Source organism: Pteropus vampyrus, unplaced genomic scaffold (assembly GCF_000151845.1).
Source record: "Pteropus vampyrus isolate Shadow unplaced genomic scaffold, Pvam_2.0 Scaffold13, whole genome shotgun sequence".
NCBI classification, from domain to species: domain Eukaryota; kingdom Metazoa; phylum Chordata; class Mammalia; order Chiroptera; family Pteropodidae; genus Pteropus; species Pteropus vampyrus.
Window position 1 is genome coordinate 7,582,515 of NW_011888794.1, and position 18,286 is coordinate 7,600,800.

The window sequence follows — 18,286 nt, forward strand, 5'->3', positions numbered from 1 at the left end:
CATAAAAAGGTATGATGAAATATAACTGGGCTATTCACAAGGTAATTACAGGATTTATGAAAACAATTTACAGTGTACTGTGAGCATGATGTGCTGGTAAGGAGCCGCAAGGTCCTAGTGGTCTGATGAACAGCATTTTGTTTTAAATCTTGCCAGGTTATTTTCAGGGATTATTTATGTAGAGTTGGCATCAGAAGTTTAAGTTGGAGACTTCCGTGCAGTATTTTATACTGCAAACATAAACTATTTTGGAAAGCATCAGAACGGACTATAGAAAGACGACAGCCAAAATCCCTAGAAAGATGAAGGATTCTGTAGTCTGACACTGCAGAACGCTGGGCATGGAGGAGCTAAAGATTATTTTTTTTCGACACCAAGCTAGGAACATTTCCTGAGTCGGCTGCTGCTTGGGCTGATAGATGATGATGAAGAAGAAAACCACATTGGGAAGACCGCTATATCTTTTTGGAGGTTAGCAGAAGGAAAGTGGCATCAATACAGCATTAATCTTCTCGAGAAGCTAACAGTTTACAGTGTTTGCAGATTTTTGGCCGGCTACAGATTTGAAATAGCTACTTGAACAGTTCTGTCAGTGTCACCTATGAGCCATAGCTAACCTCAAGGAACAGGACAGGATCCACAGCGACGACCAGGGTCTCGGAGCTCTCTTAGACTTCTGATTCTAATGAGGTATTCAGTGCACCTCAGTGGACAATTACAAACAAGGTAGATGAAAGAAAATTTCAGAATGAGAGCATTCTGAAGGATGGCTTAACATAGCAAATCTGTGTACTCTAAAGAAACCTCAGTGGATTGACCAAACACATTTATGGCCATCTGCTGAATCCCATTGTTCACAAGGTTGACATGGAACTGAATGGGTGAAGAAGCATAGATTTGATCCGACGCTGCAGGTAGAATTGCCACCTGTTCCCCAGAACCAGACTACGTTTATGCAGCTTGCAAAATCTTGAATTAGTAGGCATATTAGTTTTTAGGCCTGTCATAACTAATTACTACACACTAGGTCCCTTTTTAATTTATTCTCTCAACTGTTCAGCAATATGGAAGTCTGAAATCAAGGCGTCGGTAGGATTGGTTCCTTCTGGAGGCTCTCAGGGAGAAGCATCGATGCCTCTTTCTTAGGTTCTAGTGGCTGCCAGCAATCCTTGGCGTTTTTCTGCCTCCATTTCCATATTACCTTCTCTGTGTCCTCACTTTGCCTTTTAAGGACACCAGTCATTTGATTTAGGGTCCACCCTAAACCCAGGGCGATTTCATCTTGAGGTTCCCTAACCCATTCCCTCTGCAAAGATCCTATTTCCCAATAAGTCATGTTCTGAGGTGCTGGGTAGATGTGAATTTTGGAGGGACACTATTTAACCCACTACAGTCATCATTGTCACCTCTCCCATAACTGATGGAGATAACCCCATCATTTTTGACTATTATGAAACAGTTAAGGAAAATTACACTGATAGATGTATGTAGAAAACATATTGTGAAATGTTTTAATGCTTAAGAGTCGTTGATGGTGGGCTTGTAAAACACCCTTTTCTTATATCATCAATGCAAATACTAAAGCAGTTAGAACCAAAATGTATCTATTTGCCTCTGAATTAAAGGAATTTTTATTAACAGGCAGTGACAGTTACAATTACTCCAGTAAATTATTTCAGATGGCTAAATAAAAAAGGGATCCAGTTAGGTTATAGAGGCATTATCTTCTGGGAAAGGCTGTTTTCACTCTGAAGATAGATAACTGGGATTCAAACTCCAGATCTGCCCATTGGTAGAGGTATAACCTTGCATGAGTTCCTTATCCTGTCTGGGTCTTTATTTCTTACCTTTAAAATGGGGATAATTGCAGTATTTAATTCAGAGGCTTATAGTGAGGATTAAATAGGTTAATATGTGTAAATACTTATAAAGCTTAAATAGCACCTAGTAAGCACTGTTCTTAACATTTCTTAACATTTGCTATTGTTGTTATTGCTGTTATTTTTCAGTGATTATTTCCTGTTGACACACATCTCCCTCTGGTGTCATTAATGTTGCAGGTAAACATGAGTCTGAATAATGTATTATTATGGAAATTATATAGACTCAAGTTATTTGAATAGATTCTAACTGTTTCTTCATCAGACTTAATGCAAACTTTAGAATACAAGCCCAATAACTTTGTAGATTTATGTTATTGAAAACTTTTTTGCACTTTTCTAAAAATTAGAGAATAATATTCATACAGGAAATTGCATAAATCATAAACGTACAGCTCAAATGAATTTTTACCGATTGGACACACCAGCACAGCAAATGAAATTTGGAAAAATGGATTCTATTTTCCTTCCTATGCTTCAGCCTCACACTATTTTCATTTCATATTTTGAACTCTGATATAAGATTTCCTTTGAAAAAAGGTTTCTACTACTAAACAGTCTTTAAAAACAACTAATCTCCCACAACTCTTCAACAACTTGGAGATGTTTTTGTTTTGTTTTGTTTTAATGGAGGCATTTGCATGTTATTTAAAAATCAAATTCATCAGCCAGAATTATTAAGGAATGCCATATAGAAATATGAACTAACACTTAAGATAAACGAGGTAGCCATTGGAAGGCTTTTGAGCAGAAGAGTGACATCTGACTTGCGTTTTCAAGAAAAATGAGAAGAAAATGGCAGAAGCAGTTGAAACCACTCGGAAGCTGTAGTAATCGAGGCGGGAGGTAATGTTGGTTTGAACCAGGAGGCGGTAGCAAGGCTGGTGAGAAAGATTTAGAGAGCGAATCTATTAGAAGGTAAAACCAGCAGGATTTCCTCTGTGATCGAGTGTGGGGGGTATGAGCGAAAGAGGGGGGTCGTAAAACTAGTCAGTGACCGAGATGTAGGAGCCGATGAGGGGGAAGGTAAGAAGTTCCATTGTGAAAATATGAGTTTAAGATGCCTATTAAACATCAAGGAAAGATGTCCAGTAGGCAATTGGAGTTCAGGGGAAAGATCTAAAGGTTAAAAAATCTTAAAGATAAAAAAGGATAAAAAAGATCTTGATAAAAGAAATGGAATTTTTCAGGTCCAGAGATGAACAGTCCAGGGCTTGTCAGGCTGCACGGTCTCCAGTAACCATATGTGAAAACTCACCCCATAATTTACAAGTCAGTCAGTCTACCCTTAATATTTACCACGAGATACATCAAAAGCACTAGTGCCTCCCTCCTGTACACACCCACACAAAACCTTTACCCCGAAGGAACATTTTGAACGTTGTTGCAAATATCTCTACTATGGACCTCTTCTGTTTAATATTTACCATGGTTTTGAACATCTCATCTATAGAAATGGAATTCTCAAATTTTTACAGGTAAACATGATTTTCTGTTAAATAGGCTTCTCCCAGTGATAGTATTTTCCCTCCTAAAAAGCTGTTTTGCCTTGACCACCCTCTTCGTAGTTGTGGAAGACAAGGCTGCTGCCTCCCCCCGCCCAGCGTGAGTGAAATCGGTCAGCAGAGTGGCCGGCGCCCTGTCGTTGGCTATGCTCGTGGTTTCCTCTGCTTGCCTTCCACCTTCTTCCAGGTTCCATGGAAAATGGAGGCAGTTCTTTTGCGGTGCGATGTTAAGAATAACAGCAAAACCCTCGCTGCATATGTAAATTAATTGGGGAATGTAAATTAGAATTTATTATTATATGGGGTCCATCAGTGATCAGAACAATGGGAAGAAAAGCTGAGCAGAGAAAGGTAAGACACTTAGGATAAATGGCTACTCGCTTAGCATTGCTTCTTTCAATTTACCTTTTCTTGTGATGAACTAAGCTGCAATTTATTTTGAGTTCCTGCCTTTTTTCCATTTTGTTTCAGTTTTGAACGTTTTCAGAATAATAATGGGTTTTATAATGGTATTCTAGAAGTTAGATTTTGTTATAGGCCTACTTAATGTTAAGAATTTTTTAATGCCACTGAGGTCTTTGTCCATCCAATTTATTATTTCTAACTTGTATTTGTAAGATATTCTTATAGTTTTATTACTGTAATTGTCTAGGCAAAATGATTTCGTTGGGAGCCTGAATTGTTATAGCCTCTAGTTTTCCTCACAAAGCGATTGAGTCCATGAGTATAGGAAGGTTAATTTAGGTTGAATGTTTATATTGTTTTATGGTAATAAGCTGTTGTTTAAGCATTCTTTGAAGAAATGAATTTCCCTGGAATATATCATGATACGTAAGAGATTTGAATGTGACATTTTAGTAAGCTTGTTAGGAAATAATGACCAACAACTCTAGGAGATATTCACAGTTATTATTTAATTACAAGGGTTTCTTAAATGTACATAGTAATCTCAACTCTCCTTTCTTATTTGAAATCTTAACCTGGTAAATTATAGAAGCCATCGTAATACAGAAAGCCTATATTCATGATTGCTTAAATATTTATAGTTGTGATTTTTAACTTTTATTCAAAGCTTCTTTTAACACCTCTAGTGTATAATTATCATAATGACAAGGCATTTGGAGACAAGTCTATGTCTTAGAATGTAAGGTTTTAGATATCTAATCCATTGTATTTTCCCATTTCGTTTTTAATGCTTTTATTTCGAGGGGTTAACGTTAATTCCAGAACCCACTTCTTCAGCAAACATTTGAGCATCTGCGCTTGTGCTATGTAACTGAAAATGCAAAGATGGGTAAAATATGGTGTCTTCCCTTAAGGAATTCCTAGTCAATTGGGAGAGAAAGACACATTAAAAAAAGATGAAAGTAATAGAGTGTAGTAATCTCACAGATGAGATAATTATCAGGTACGATGGTTTGGGAGGGTACCTCACCAAGGCGATGGCTGGAGTTTTTACACTTTTTATAAAGCGTGAATGGGAATGACTCAGGCGGAGCGGGCAAGGCCGATATTTCCCGCGTCAGGTACAGAATGGATGAAGAGGGATGAGGGCAGGGAAAGCGCACGCCTGATGTCATTTTGGACGTAACTGTGGGCAAATATGAAGTGGAGCCCAGCCAGGCTGTGGGTGGAGCTCAGCTGTCGTCCTGTAAGCAGTTCACCGCTGGTCTTAAGCAGGGAAGGCACATCTTTAAAGTAATGTTTGTCTGGAAATCCCCATGTGCGGTGTGGAGAAGGCACTGGAGGAAAGCAACAGGAGTCTGGAGAGCACAGCAGAGCAAAGTGTTTCAGGTGACTTGAACAGCATCCAAGCAAGCAGGGAATTGGACGCTATTTGTCAAGTCAAATATGAGGGACATCGTGATTGTTTAGGTCTGAGGGTTGCAGGAAAGGCGAGGGTCGAGACTAGCAGGTTTCTGTTACAGGAAGCAGAATTCATGGTTCTGTTGCCACTGAGGTGTGCAGATTACAGACGGGCAGGCGGTTGTGGGCAGAGACACGTGATGTCTGAACCGACAGAGATATTCCATCTGACTAAATAATAACTGAGCTGAATGCAAAAGTTGAAAATGCCTTAAAATTATCTAATCAACTCTGTTTGATGATGGCATGTTTTGTTACTTCTAAATAATGAAAAGAACAAAAAAATAAGCTTGATTTCTTGGTCAGGAAATGGATAAAGTTGAAAGATAAAAATGTATGCATTGGTCACATACAGACACTCCAGTAAATTAACACCTCTTTGAGGGTGTAAAGTTTAAACCCTGCATTGTAGTTCTGACATAAAAAAAAATACAGTCACTGACCTCAAGAACTTGACATGGGTGAAGTGTGGTAAAATTATGTTTGTTTATATTCGAAGATGTATAAAGGAGCTATCTGTAGAAATATAATTGCTGAAAAAAAATCATCAAGAAAATTCTTAAATGCTCTTTTGTTTTACCCAAAGATTGGATTATATTCTATTAGCCTAGAATTTGCACGTGCTTTTCTCTCTTCCAAGTGTGCTTTGGTCTTTATTTAAAAACCATCAGTGCAAAGTCCATTGCACTTAAATCCTATTAGCTGTAATGTACAGATAATGTATTGAGAGACTGCTGATGAAGCATAAGTCATGGCTTGGGGAGGGGTTCCATCTGTAGAGTAATCACAGAACCATGTTTTAAGACACTTTGCCTACTCTTTATGATGTCAACCTTAAATGTTTGAATACACCCCCAAACATTTCTAATATTTCATTTCTGAAATTAGCCACTTTCTTCTTAGCCTGATGCTCATGACACTGTTTCTCGCGTCATGATGATGGAGGCGATGATGATGATTTTCTTTATGTTTTGTTTGATTCTAACATTCTTTATTCATTCAGTCACTAAGCTCTTCATTTCTTATCGAGTTCTAAGAATGAATAAGACCGCATAAAAAATTCTTCACCCCGTGTTATAGCATTAGATCTTTTGCGAATTATCTGTGAGGTTAAAATATGAGATGGGGTCCATCCCATTTCACTGATGTGGAAATCAAGCCATCGGGACATTGCTTCAAGTCACAACGGTCGGACGTAGTAACTGACCCACTGGCTGCCTAGGATTTGGAAAAGGCTCAAAGGATCAGCCACCATGCCTTTCATCTGAGCCTTAAGCCCTCCTCCCATCCCACTGAGAAGCGCTCGCTCACTGGGGTGGTTCTGTGTTCCATTACAAGCAGCTGGCCTCCTCTGAGGGCAGTGCAGGATGCTAGACTGCTCTGAGAAGGACCAGAAGAATCCTCTCACACCTCCTCACAGGTACTGGAGTTCTGCCCTCTGACCAGACACACATTTCTGTGTCCACGTGGTATAGTAAACAGTATGGGTTTCCTGGTTTCTGACGTAGAGCTCCTAAAACCTTTGAAGCTTCTTAAACAATAGTGCGTTTTGTATGCTAGTGAGACGATGCCACTGTGGATGGGAGGGTGAGGAATCCTAGGTCGTGTCAGGTTGGGTGGGGGGCTGGTTGTGAGAGCTGCCAGCCTTGTGATTAGAGGGTTAGAGCTCTTAGTCCACTCTCTGACCTCCAGGGAGGGGAAGCAGGTGGAGATCGTCCTGAATCAATCATATCTTTGTAATGCAGCTTTAGTAAGAACCCTGCAGCTACCCAGCTAAGGGAGCTTGTCTTGGTGAGTGCGTTGATGTCTGGCAGGGCGGTGTACCTGGAGAGGGCATGAAAGCCCTGTGCCACCTGTCCCTTATCCCCTGGCTGTCTTCCATTTGGCTATTCCTGAATCATATTCTCTATTTGAAAACTGTCATAGTGAATATAGTACTTCCCTGAGTTCTATTGAGTCATTCTACAAATTGTGGAAAATAAGATGGAGGGGCCATGGGAACCTCAGGATTGATAGCCATTTTGTCAGAAGGATGGGTGGTCGTTGGGACTTGTGACCGTTGTGTGAATGAGGGCAGTTTCATGGGACTCAGTTCTTAAACTTGGGGTGTTTGTGCTAACTCCCAATAGTGTCTGAACTGAGTTGGAATTGGAAGGCACTCAGTTGGTGTTAGAGAATTGGTAGGTATTAGAATGATATATTATGTCATATATTGTTTCAGAAGAAAACAATCCAGCTATGATCCCTCTCAGTGTTAGGCATGTGCTTTTTGTTACATGGGAGCCCTTCAGATTTTTATTTGTCCTTTCTCTAGGTCTTTCTCAAATTTAACGTGTGCATAATAAAATGGTATCAGCATACTAAATCACACTTAAAGTGTGTGGTTTTATTCAGTGGTATGTTACAACGTTAAATGTTCATTTAAGAAAACAAAGTAGCATAGCTATCTGTCATCCATCCATCCGTTCACCCATCCACTGAGAATGCTCGCTTTAGCCACGTGCAGATTACTTGGTATTACACTAGGCAAGAACACACCCAAAAAAGTTATGTTGTCTGTTGTTATAGATAAGTAGATAGGCATTGTAAAAATAAAATGTAATTAATAATTTCTGTGTAGCTAAATGGTTAAAAAATAAAGTCTAGAATTAAACCGTCTGAGTTCAAACTCTGGCTTCACCACCTTTTAGTTGTTTGACTTTTACTTCGACCACTCAACTCTAGTTTTGTCATCTGTAAAACGGGGATAATAATAATATCTATTTCATAATGTTCTCATGAGGATTTAGAAAATTAGTTAATATGGATTACTTAAGACAGTACCTGCCATACATATATAGGCACTCAGTAAATTTCAGCAGCTGTTACTATTGTTAGAACTTCTACGACCGTTACATGCTCTATTATGCTACGAGCGCACTTCCTTTTTGAACTTGATTCATAGCATCAAGTGTTTGTATGGCTTATATATTCTTCTAAGTACATATTTACTGATAGCAAGATATATTGGGGAGATGAGTTCATTGAATTAATTAACACACTAAATGCTGTCATGATAGAAATTTTTATGAATTCTGTTCTCTGAGTTATTGTCTCAATGTTAAGGATCACAGAAAGGGAAAATGTGAGTAGCAAAAATCTGTAGAGAAGCTATGTCCCAGTATAACTTCAGACTGGCTTCTCTATAGTGGGAGCCAAAGGTTAAAGTATCATCATTCTTTAGGCGCAAAAAACTGTCATATGTGGCTCTCTGAAGAGTTCAGTCATTGGATTCATTAAACATTGTACCTGAGAATTAGCTTGCTAATTGTGTTTACAACAAAAATATGTTAAGGTTTTCTTAACAGCTATCAATATATTAGAATGGCAAATGTTACTTTGTGTGCAAGCAGTTTAAAAAATATATATTACTCCATATTTTTATGCAACATTTTCCCCGGCCTCCTTTCTAGTCCATTCTATTGAACTAAGGTTGTAAACTATATATATATATATATAATTTTTTTTTAACACAGTCCCATTTGGTTGGGCAATTAAGTTGCTTTCAAGAGTATTTCCCTCCTTACACCTGACTTACACCTCTTCCTCAGGATTAATTTGAAGCCCGAAAATGGTAGAGTACCTAGAATTATTATATAATTGCATTTTAAATATCATTTTGTATAGTTAGCATTAGTGAGACTCAAAAGAAATTTTAACTAAAATTTATTTGAACCAAAGCAGATATCCAAAAATTTGGTTTGGGCCACTGTATCTTCTTTTGCTAATTCTTTCCCTAACATCATCTAAAATTGACTACGCAAAGCTATTAGGAAGTGATACCTAATGTCAGTCTCGCTGGGTGGCCAGTACATTCTGATAGTGCCTTGCTTTACCGTATCTTCCTTCATGTGCACTGGGAGAACAACTAAGTCAAAGAAGGAAAATCTTTATTAGGTAAGAAACACACAGGTTGTGCTCAGGGTACCAGTAACGAAAGTTTGACATCTGCTCCACGTGTTACTCAGATAGCCTTGATGCCTTTTGTCTCGTTGTGGATCAGGTTGGACTATTGCACTTTGCTCATCTTTTTCATATACTTGCTGTTCTCTCTCAAAGAGATCACGATTTTGAAAAATGTTAAAATTATATTGAACTGGGTTTAGTTTTAAAAACATAGTCTTTCTTTGCCTCTCTATCTGAATAGACTGATTATGTTGTATTATAAATAGAGGTCAAGAATTCTAGTTTTAAAAAATCATTTCTTAAATGTGGTTTATTCATGTGAGCATTTTCTAAATTTCATCTAATGTCTTAAAGACAATAAATTTCTTTTATTCTTGGATTTAAAAATGGAAAGGTTTAAAAAAACAGTGAAATTTACCTTTTCTTTATTATAGTGATTTTTTTTTTTTAATTGTAAAATTTTTCACAAATGTTTTCTTTGGACAGTGTTTTACCTTTTATATATTATAATTTTGTCCTTTCAAGGCATTTAATATACTCTCTTTTAGTCTCTGTAGAGACGCTGGAAAAGAACTTGAAGCAGATGGGCAGGCAGCTTCAACAGCTTGAGAAAGACTTGGAAACCTTTCCCCATCCTGAGGATTTGCACGATAAGTTTGTGACAAAGATGTCCATATCCTTTTGATATCTAAATAACTTAAGTTACTCGTCAACCAGAATTACAAATTATTTAACATTTTAAGTACACTTGCACAACCAGAGATCATTCCATAGGGCTAAATTTTAGATTAAACCTCTGCCTTCTTACAGGGAAATTTATCAAAGTGCTTATCTATCACGAATAATAACAGAAGTGTATTCCATTGATTGCAATTTTTTCTCCTTTCTATCAACTTGGATAATATTTTCTCTCATCTTTTCCCTTCTACTTGCCCTATTTCCTTCTGATGTTTATAGTAAATTGAAAAGATGAAAACTCAATGTGAGGAAGTTTGAGCCTAAAGTCATAATGTGATTTAGGTATTTTGAAATGTTTCAGGAAACAGATAAAGATTTTATAAACTGGTGTGATGAATCAGCTTAATTTCAACGGTTGGTATATATTAAAAATTAACTCACGTTCCAGAAACTTTACTATTTTATTTAGAAATACTACATAGTTCCAAAATCAAAATGAGTTTGTCACTATCACTACTTGTGTAGGTATTCTCTGGACCTAAAATAAAATTGACAGATATATGTGCATATATATATACACATACATATGTATATGTAAAATTAATAGCATTAGGCTTATGTTCTGCTTAATTTAAGGTTTCTTTTGAATTCAATTATCTTTGGTTTTGCCAACTTTGTGGCTTAATCTCTAATGAGTAATTGAAGTAATAAACTTTATTTCCTGAAACTAATGTTGAGTTGCTTTGCAAACCATTCTGTGGAATTAGAGACTGATATCTTTTGTGTTACAGTAAAGTATTACTACTGTGCATTATTAAAATCCCATATGGACTTCAGAATTCTACATGAAAGAGTAACCTGCTTTCAAAACGAGCTCTTATAGACACTCCTAATGTTTTATTTTAAACTGAGTTACTTGGAATAAAACAACCACATTTCCTCTTTCTATCACTTTTCCCCCGAGATTAGGCACATCACAAAATTATTATTGGGCTTGTCATAGATTTTATTGTATATGCTTTCAGCTTAATTGTGAATTAGTTCAATTTTAGCTTTCTTTACTGTGCCTTTTGGGAAATATCATAAAAATGCACTCCAGCAATAATCAATTCAGGCTAATGTGTTTGTTTCCTTTTGTATCTTTCCTCCCCATCCAGTTTCTTCTTTTATGAAGTGGGCTGCCATTTTCACTGCAGTGGAGATGGCTGGGTGTTTGTTTGTTTGTTTGTTTGTTTGTTTTTAACTAAAGACGAAGTCTATATGTATTCATCAAAGGTATATTTTTTCATCACCTCATTTGGCAAAGTATGCTTTTTAAAACTAAATTCGTTCTTGTAGAGTTGTATTAGTTTTACCATTCTTAGCTTTTTTTCCCTCAATCATTTTATCATGTTAAAATATTCATATGTGACAGTTTATTTTAACCATTAAGTACTGTCAATTCAAGTACTTATTATTGTTCCCTACAGATAGAAAGCATTTTAGAAAAGGTTTTGCTTGCGTATGGTTTCTGGTAATACAGTGTGAGTATTCTAATTATGAAGGTCAGGTTTCTGGAACATGTAACCTAAGATAAATTCCTGAGCTTAGAGTAAAGGTTGTAAAGTTCTCAGCAGATGATCTTAGGACGTATCAATACTTGTATTCATATGACACAAGAAACTGAATGATGCTGGCTTCTTGAAAGGTATACAGCTCATAAAAAGCATCTAGCAGGAAATCAGAAACAGAAAAGATGATGCTTTGTTGGAAACAATTTTTCATTTTGAGTACAATTAGGCTCCATGGACATGAAAGCTACTACATCCTGTCACTAAATATCACCACCTAGAAGCCTCTAATGAACTGATTAGCATTCATGTATCTCTTGGAAGTCAGATATATGAACAGTTGGTGCACTTTGCTATTGACAAAGCTTATGATCATAAATATTCTTTGCTGAGATTAGATTGCACTCATTTGCTTTTCCTCTTAGACATACTAGTTTCAAAGTAATTAAATTCATTCATCGCAAAGCTTTGTTTACTTTAATTAGGACTGACAACAAGTCAGATCTTGAATATTAAATGCATTTATACCAATCTTATTAAAATGGCAAATTGTGAGTCTCTTAGATCTTAGAAAATGGAAGAATTTGGAAACTAAAATGCACGATGAATAAAAAAGTACTTAACTAAAGTTTGGATTATTAATGCTCAAACTTTAAGTTTTAGACCTTATTAGTTGAAGCACTATCAAATGTTTGGTTCATCAACCAATTCTGAAAGAATACGTGTATTATCCAAGTTGTTAAGGATGCACTTTTACAAGTAGATATTTAGTGTAAGCAATCATAACTTAGTGAACTATTAAATAATCTGTTAATTGAATTGACTTAAATTATGATACAATATTTGTTATAATATGCAATGTCACTAATAGTGTTCAACTATTATATATTGTATTTTTTCCCCTAGTACACACTCTTTCTTTACATACACTTCTTAATATAAAAATATGTAAATTTAGGACATCCTTTAAAAGGTATGCACAATCACTTCATAAATACAACACTGACTTTTAGTAATAGCTATGTTACTTTCCAATTGCCGCGACTGGTCAGAAATATAATTAGCGATGAATACTGCCACTGTAAATATTTGCTTGAAAAATGTGTAACACAAATTTGAGGCAGGGTCATTAATACTGTTATATATAGACTATTATTTGTGAAATGTACATATATACTCATTAAATTCTTATCAATGATAAGAAAATGACAGGATTTTTGTCATTTAGTGCTTGTTCCTTTATTTTGACCTTTAAATTCTGGAATATTTCCTATTTTAAGAGAAAAAATAAATAGTTCATAGAGCATCGCATGAGCCTTAATCTTTCTATTTTCTTGTCTTCCTTCCCCCTCTCCCAAGTCTCTTAGGAAAAAATCATTTTGCTAGACTTTTACATATTTTTGTATTTATCACATCTTATGTCACAAGTTACTTGACTCCTATGTTATAGGCTTTAAATTCCCTCATTGCAATCCTGCTTTATTTTCTCACTTTCAGGTTTATTCCACTGTATAGCGATGTTTTAGTCCCTTCTGAAAATACTACATCGATGCTAAAACTATCTCAATGAATTCCTTGATTGAAAGACTTAACATCTTATCCATATTCCACGCTTCATGAAGTACAGCATTTTTTAGGTAAAGGAATTCAGTACATTTTTCTTTAATTAAATTACGGTTAGGACTTAAAATAGAAGAGTGGGATGGGCGAAATGTAAACTCGTATAATGCATGGTCCATTGCACGAGTAGGAAGTTGGGTAACTTGGGTGATTTGAAAGAGCAGCTTTTTATGATCTTGAATTAGTCTTCTCTCTTCTCTCTTTCTTCTTTCTCTCTTGCCTGTCTTCCATTAACCTATTCTGAACAATTTTTTAAGACTTGGGTTAAAATACCCTGCTCCTCATCCTCCACGAATCCTCAGATTTATATTGATCTTTTCCTTCTCTGAAGCCTTAGTACGCTCACGAAGGTGGTTGCACAGCTTGGTGCTCACTGCTGTTCCCTGTCGGGCCTCAAGTGTTCCACTGTCACCGTCTTAACCAGGACTTCCCTAACTACCCGATGGAAATTAGCCTGTCACTGTATAACATCACACATCGTATTTCCTTCATCACACTTATCACTGCCTGAATATCTCATTCATTTTCTACTCTATATGTCATCCCACTGTAGAATGTATGTTTTATAAAAGCAGGATCTTTGCTTATCTTGTTATCTACTCTTTTCCCTCATGCCTAGAAGAGAGGAGAGGGGAATACACTGGACTTCAATAAATATTTATAGATCGGCTGGCTAGCTGGATCCTGGGTACTTAGGATCTATAAAAGATAATAGACACGTATGACCGATTGAAGCTGATCCTTATCAGATGCGTTAATGGTATTAATAGACATTTGGTGGAGGAAGTACAATAATGAAGACAAGACATGAGTAAATAGAGAATGTACTGGTGCTGGGTGGTTTGGGAATGAGCAATATTTGCTGACGAGGAGTAGAATCCCAGATCTTAGTCTTGCCACTTAGTTGGCCAGCACGAGATGTTGGTGATTCATCATGTGTGAACACAGATTTGGTTGTCAATGTCCCTTTCAAATGGGAGGGTTACAGTGGTTCATGAGAAGTTGGCCTTATTCCGGGTAAAGGAATAGACAATAGATTTCACAAAACATCAAGTAATTAGAAAAACATCAATATTTTTGTAATGAATTTTATCAAATGTTTGTTTTTGTTGGGAAGCTCACCTGTTTCTCTAAAGCTCTACAAATATAGGACTTTATGCTGGGGGAAAAAAAATAAAACCTTACTATTACTGAGATGGGCATGACTTTCAACTGCAGTTTAACAATTGGCATAAGAATGCCTACGTGTGATGACGATTTTTTATCTAAACATTTCACTATTCCTTAATGAGCAGCTCACAAATAATAATGTCTAGTGCTTCATTAATGTAACTCTTTATTCCATCCTATTAGATAATCATTTTAAACTTCTGAGAATTTGGCTACTTCCAAAATTGTTTCAGTTTAATCACACTTTTACCATTCTTGTGGGTAATTCCAGTTATTCAAAGCTTTCCTTCATGTCGTTTGTGAGCAAATTGTTTCACAGATAATTATAGGAAAATTAACTTACAAAGCTCTCTAGCTGTTAGAACAAGACCATGTAATTTCCATGGTTTTGGCTCTTGGTCTTTTCCATCTCATTTTTTAATAGAATTGTACTGTTTTCTACTAAGTATGCCCAGGCATGTTTCTGATATTTAATTAACTTTGGAGTCCTACCCAAAAATCTAAAAAATGTCATTGGATAATAAAGCTTTATTTTAACCTATTTACCAAATTGATTCTTGAGAATGGGTATATTCCCTGGTTTTAGAATAAAATGATTAGGATTTGTGAAGTACCTATTATTTAAAGCTCAAAGCCTTGTAAGCAGTGATAAGGGCAGAAAAGAAGTAGCTGTAGAACCATACAGTTAGAAATACCCACCAAAGTAGTGTAACCTATTGTCCAGCATAGCTACTGTTTGGGGAGTCTCTTAGCTCTTCGCGTTACATCCGAATTGTTTGTGTGTATGTGCATGAATGTGTAGACGAGCAATTTTATGAAGTTCCACAGCTTTCCTCAGACTTTTCTGAGGAAGCCTGTTATCCTTCCTACCAAAGTTTAAGAACGATGACCCTAGATTGAAAGAACTCATTGACAGCAGTGTAATTGCGGTAGATTAGATTTAGATTTAATACAGCTGAGAAGGTGAAACACAGCATCTAGGGAAGGAGCTGACAACCAGTAACGACTCCCACCCCGCCCCCCAAAAAATGGGGCAAAAACAAAACACTGCGAGAGAATTGGACTAGAAGGGAAATCTCACATCGCTAATGATGAGTACGATGGACTACAAATGCTATACATATTCAGTGGAAAAAGCGATCACTCATAACTGTAGTGATTAAAGAAGGAAGATTCATGGAAGAGGAAGAACTGAACGAAGCCTTAAATGGTAGGTTTGGACATGCAGAGGCAGAAAAAAGTTTCTCTTTTAGGCAGGAGTTAAGGATATATAAATAATCCATGTAGATGTAGTCTCTCTCTGGGGTATAAATAATTTTATGTGCAAGTTTATAGATTAAGTAGAAGGGATTGATAGAAGGGATGACTATTTCACATTACAAATGAATCACCATATGTTCCATTTCGTGATAGTTTCTGAATGCATTTCAAATGTGGTTTTTATTTACATAAATTCACCTTACCTATAACATTTCATGAATATGGATATTTTGTAATACCTCTCACATGTGACTATATTGTAATTTTTTGCGATTTTGTGATTGGACTATACAAAATCTTTTGTTCATCTAAGAATTAAACACTGATACCACATATAGGAGCATCAACCACTGATACTATTATGATCTAAGTTCTAGAAAGTATAAGGAGGCATTTTGCTATTCAGTCGAATATAGACTGAGTCACAAAAAGATCTATAGATTTTTTTAAAGTTATTAGAAAAAGAATCAGCTCTTACATTAGAATCCAGACTCTCTGTATTTTAGTGTCCTCAAAAATACTCTCTTTATATAAAATATGAAAATTAAGCAGAAAATAGTATGAAAAAACATAGGCATAGAAGGGTAATAGGTAATCTGCGGGCTGACTGTGGACGTGGGTACAGGTGAGTTGTGATGGACTGGGATGTCTCAGTTCCTTTGGGGAAGCTGAGTTCTAATCATCAGAATCTTCTGTGCCCCCTGCGTTTGCCACCTGTCTTGAAGCAGTGCTACCTATTTCATCCTTGGTCTTTCATTTTTTGTTTTCAAAATGAAGGACCTGGATCACTTTCCTTGTTTTATCCTCTACTGGGGAACTCTGACCAGAGGAACCATATCTTTTTGAAATTGTGAAAAAAAAACATTTTTTTTTTAATAGAAACATTTTATTTTTTGTTTCTTTCTCTTGGTATGAATGTAGTTATTCTTATTTTGTTGCTGAGTTTTTAAGAAAAGTGTGCTTAAGGTCCGTTTATCCTTTGTGTGAGTCAGAGAAGATAAAATGACTTTAGTAGGATTGATTCTGTATGTTACATTTCTTCAAATATCCCAATTTAGAAGATCCATAGACAATTATGATTGTTTCTCTGACAGTCATCTTTTCAGAATGTGGTGGAGTGGTTTTATATCTGACTGCATCAACAATTTGTCACACCACAAAAGAATTCTATGGTTTGTTTAAAAAATGTGTTCTAATGCCACTGCCACATTCACATTTAGTCTTCTCAATCTTGTATGCTCTGAACTCAGTTGTCATAAGTGAGGAAACACTTCAGTGTTCCTGTGCGTGTGTGTGTATGTTTGTAATCATAATTTTAAATCAGGTAATGCATCGGAGAAACTATGTACCCATTTTCCAAAGGAGAAGTTAAAACACGAATTTACTTATGTAAGAAGTTTTTGATGTAACTCTTATTTCGATTGCTTTTAGAACCTAAAACAAAACTTAAAATGAATAAGTGGACAATAATACCAAGTACTTACATGTACTATTAAACACCATTCATTTTTCCAAGAATTTTACATATATTCACTCATTTACTTCTCACAACAGCCCTGTAACATAGACGATATTATTATTTTTTCCATTTTACAGGTGAGGAAATTGTGGCACAGAAAGATGAAAGCGTTTACCCACAGGCATGGCACTGCGAAGCATAGGAGCTAGAAACTGACCCCAGGTTGTCTAATTTAACTTCTGTGCTTAATGCCTATGTTGGTGATTTCAACTATCATTGAACATACTCACTTACAACTACTGAACCATAATTTTAAATCGTATTGCATGATCTGAATAATATAGACAGGCGAATTGGAAAAAAATTTTCCTTGAATTCAATTGTAAAAGAGAAGTATTAAATATATAGATAGTTAACTTTTCTGATAATTTTGCCAGTTAATTAGAAATTGAATTTAAGGTTTTATCCCTGTGCAGTATAGCTTACATTATTAAAATGGTTAACTTTCAGAGGTACTTTTGGCATTTTGGAGATGTGTAATAGTAGCTTACAGTTAATTTAAAACATTGGACTTAGAGGGTTTTTTGATTTTTTTTTTCCTCAAAACATTATTTTGTAAATGTCAGAATTCCTTAACTATAATAATACAGTTTCGTTATCAGTGCAAAGGAACAATATGAGAAACTTTTAAAGTTACATGAAAACATGGAAAAGCTGTACCAGAGCATGATGGGATACTACGCCACCGATGTGAAGAAGGTGTCCGTGGAAGACTTCTTGATTGACTTGAATAACTTCAGAACCACGTTCATGGTATGTTAAAAAATTTAATTTGTTTTTTTAAAAAAGTCTTTGTATCTGTACTATCTTATCTAGTATTAATTTTACTTCATTCTATTCCTGTTATCTGTAGAAAAACGTACCTTTTCTGATGTCGAAAGTTAGCTTTAAAAATTTCAGATTTTAAATCTATTAAAAAATGTGTGGTTTGTTCTCTTTTTGGCCTTCTCCACATTAAGCTATAATCAGAAATTTTGATTGAAAAAGTGACAAATTCCCAAGTTTTTCATAAAGACTCCCCTCCTGGCTGATTACAGAGCATTTCTGTAATAAGTTTTTGGCTATGAATTTGTTTCTTTATACTTAAGATCAACTTGTATTCTGTGGTATAATTCTACCAAATTCTGTGCAGCTCTTAGGAAGCTTTTTCTCCCCTTTTCTTTTCTTAATGCACTGTACAATAAGCTACCTGCGATTTGCCTTTGAATGGATTCCTAGGGTTTCCTTTAGATACTTTAATAGGGAGGTCAGAACTTTGATGTGGAATCCTTTCATTTAGGCATTAAAAAGATC

General features: G+C 35.9%; 1 protein-coding gene across 1 annotated transcript in view; it reads left to right on the plus strand.

Moving 5' to 3' along the window:
* DIAPH3 (diaphanous related formin 3) overlaps positions 1 to 18,286 on the plus strand; it is a 445,967-nt gene that overhangs the window by 283,484 nt on the left and 144,197 nt on the right. The window contains exons 22-23 of the mRNA XM_011381028.2: positions 9,745 to 9,869; positions 17,582 to 17,746. Coding sequence (XP_011379330.1) covers positions 9,745 to 9,869; positions 17,582 to 17,746 — 290 coding nt within the window. The remainder of the gene's footprint in view (positions 1 to 9,744; positions 9,870 to 17,581; positions 17,747 to 18,286) is intronic.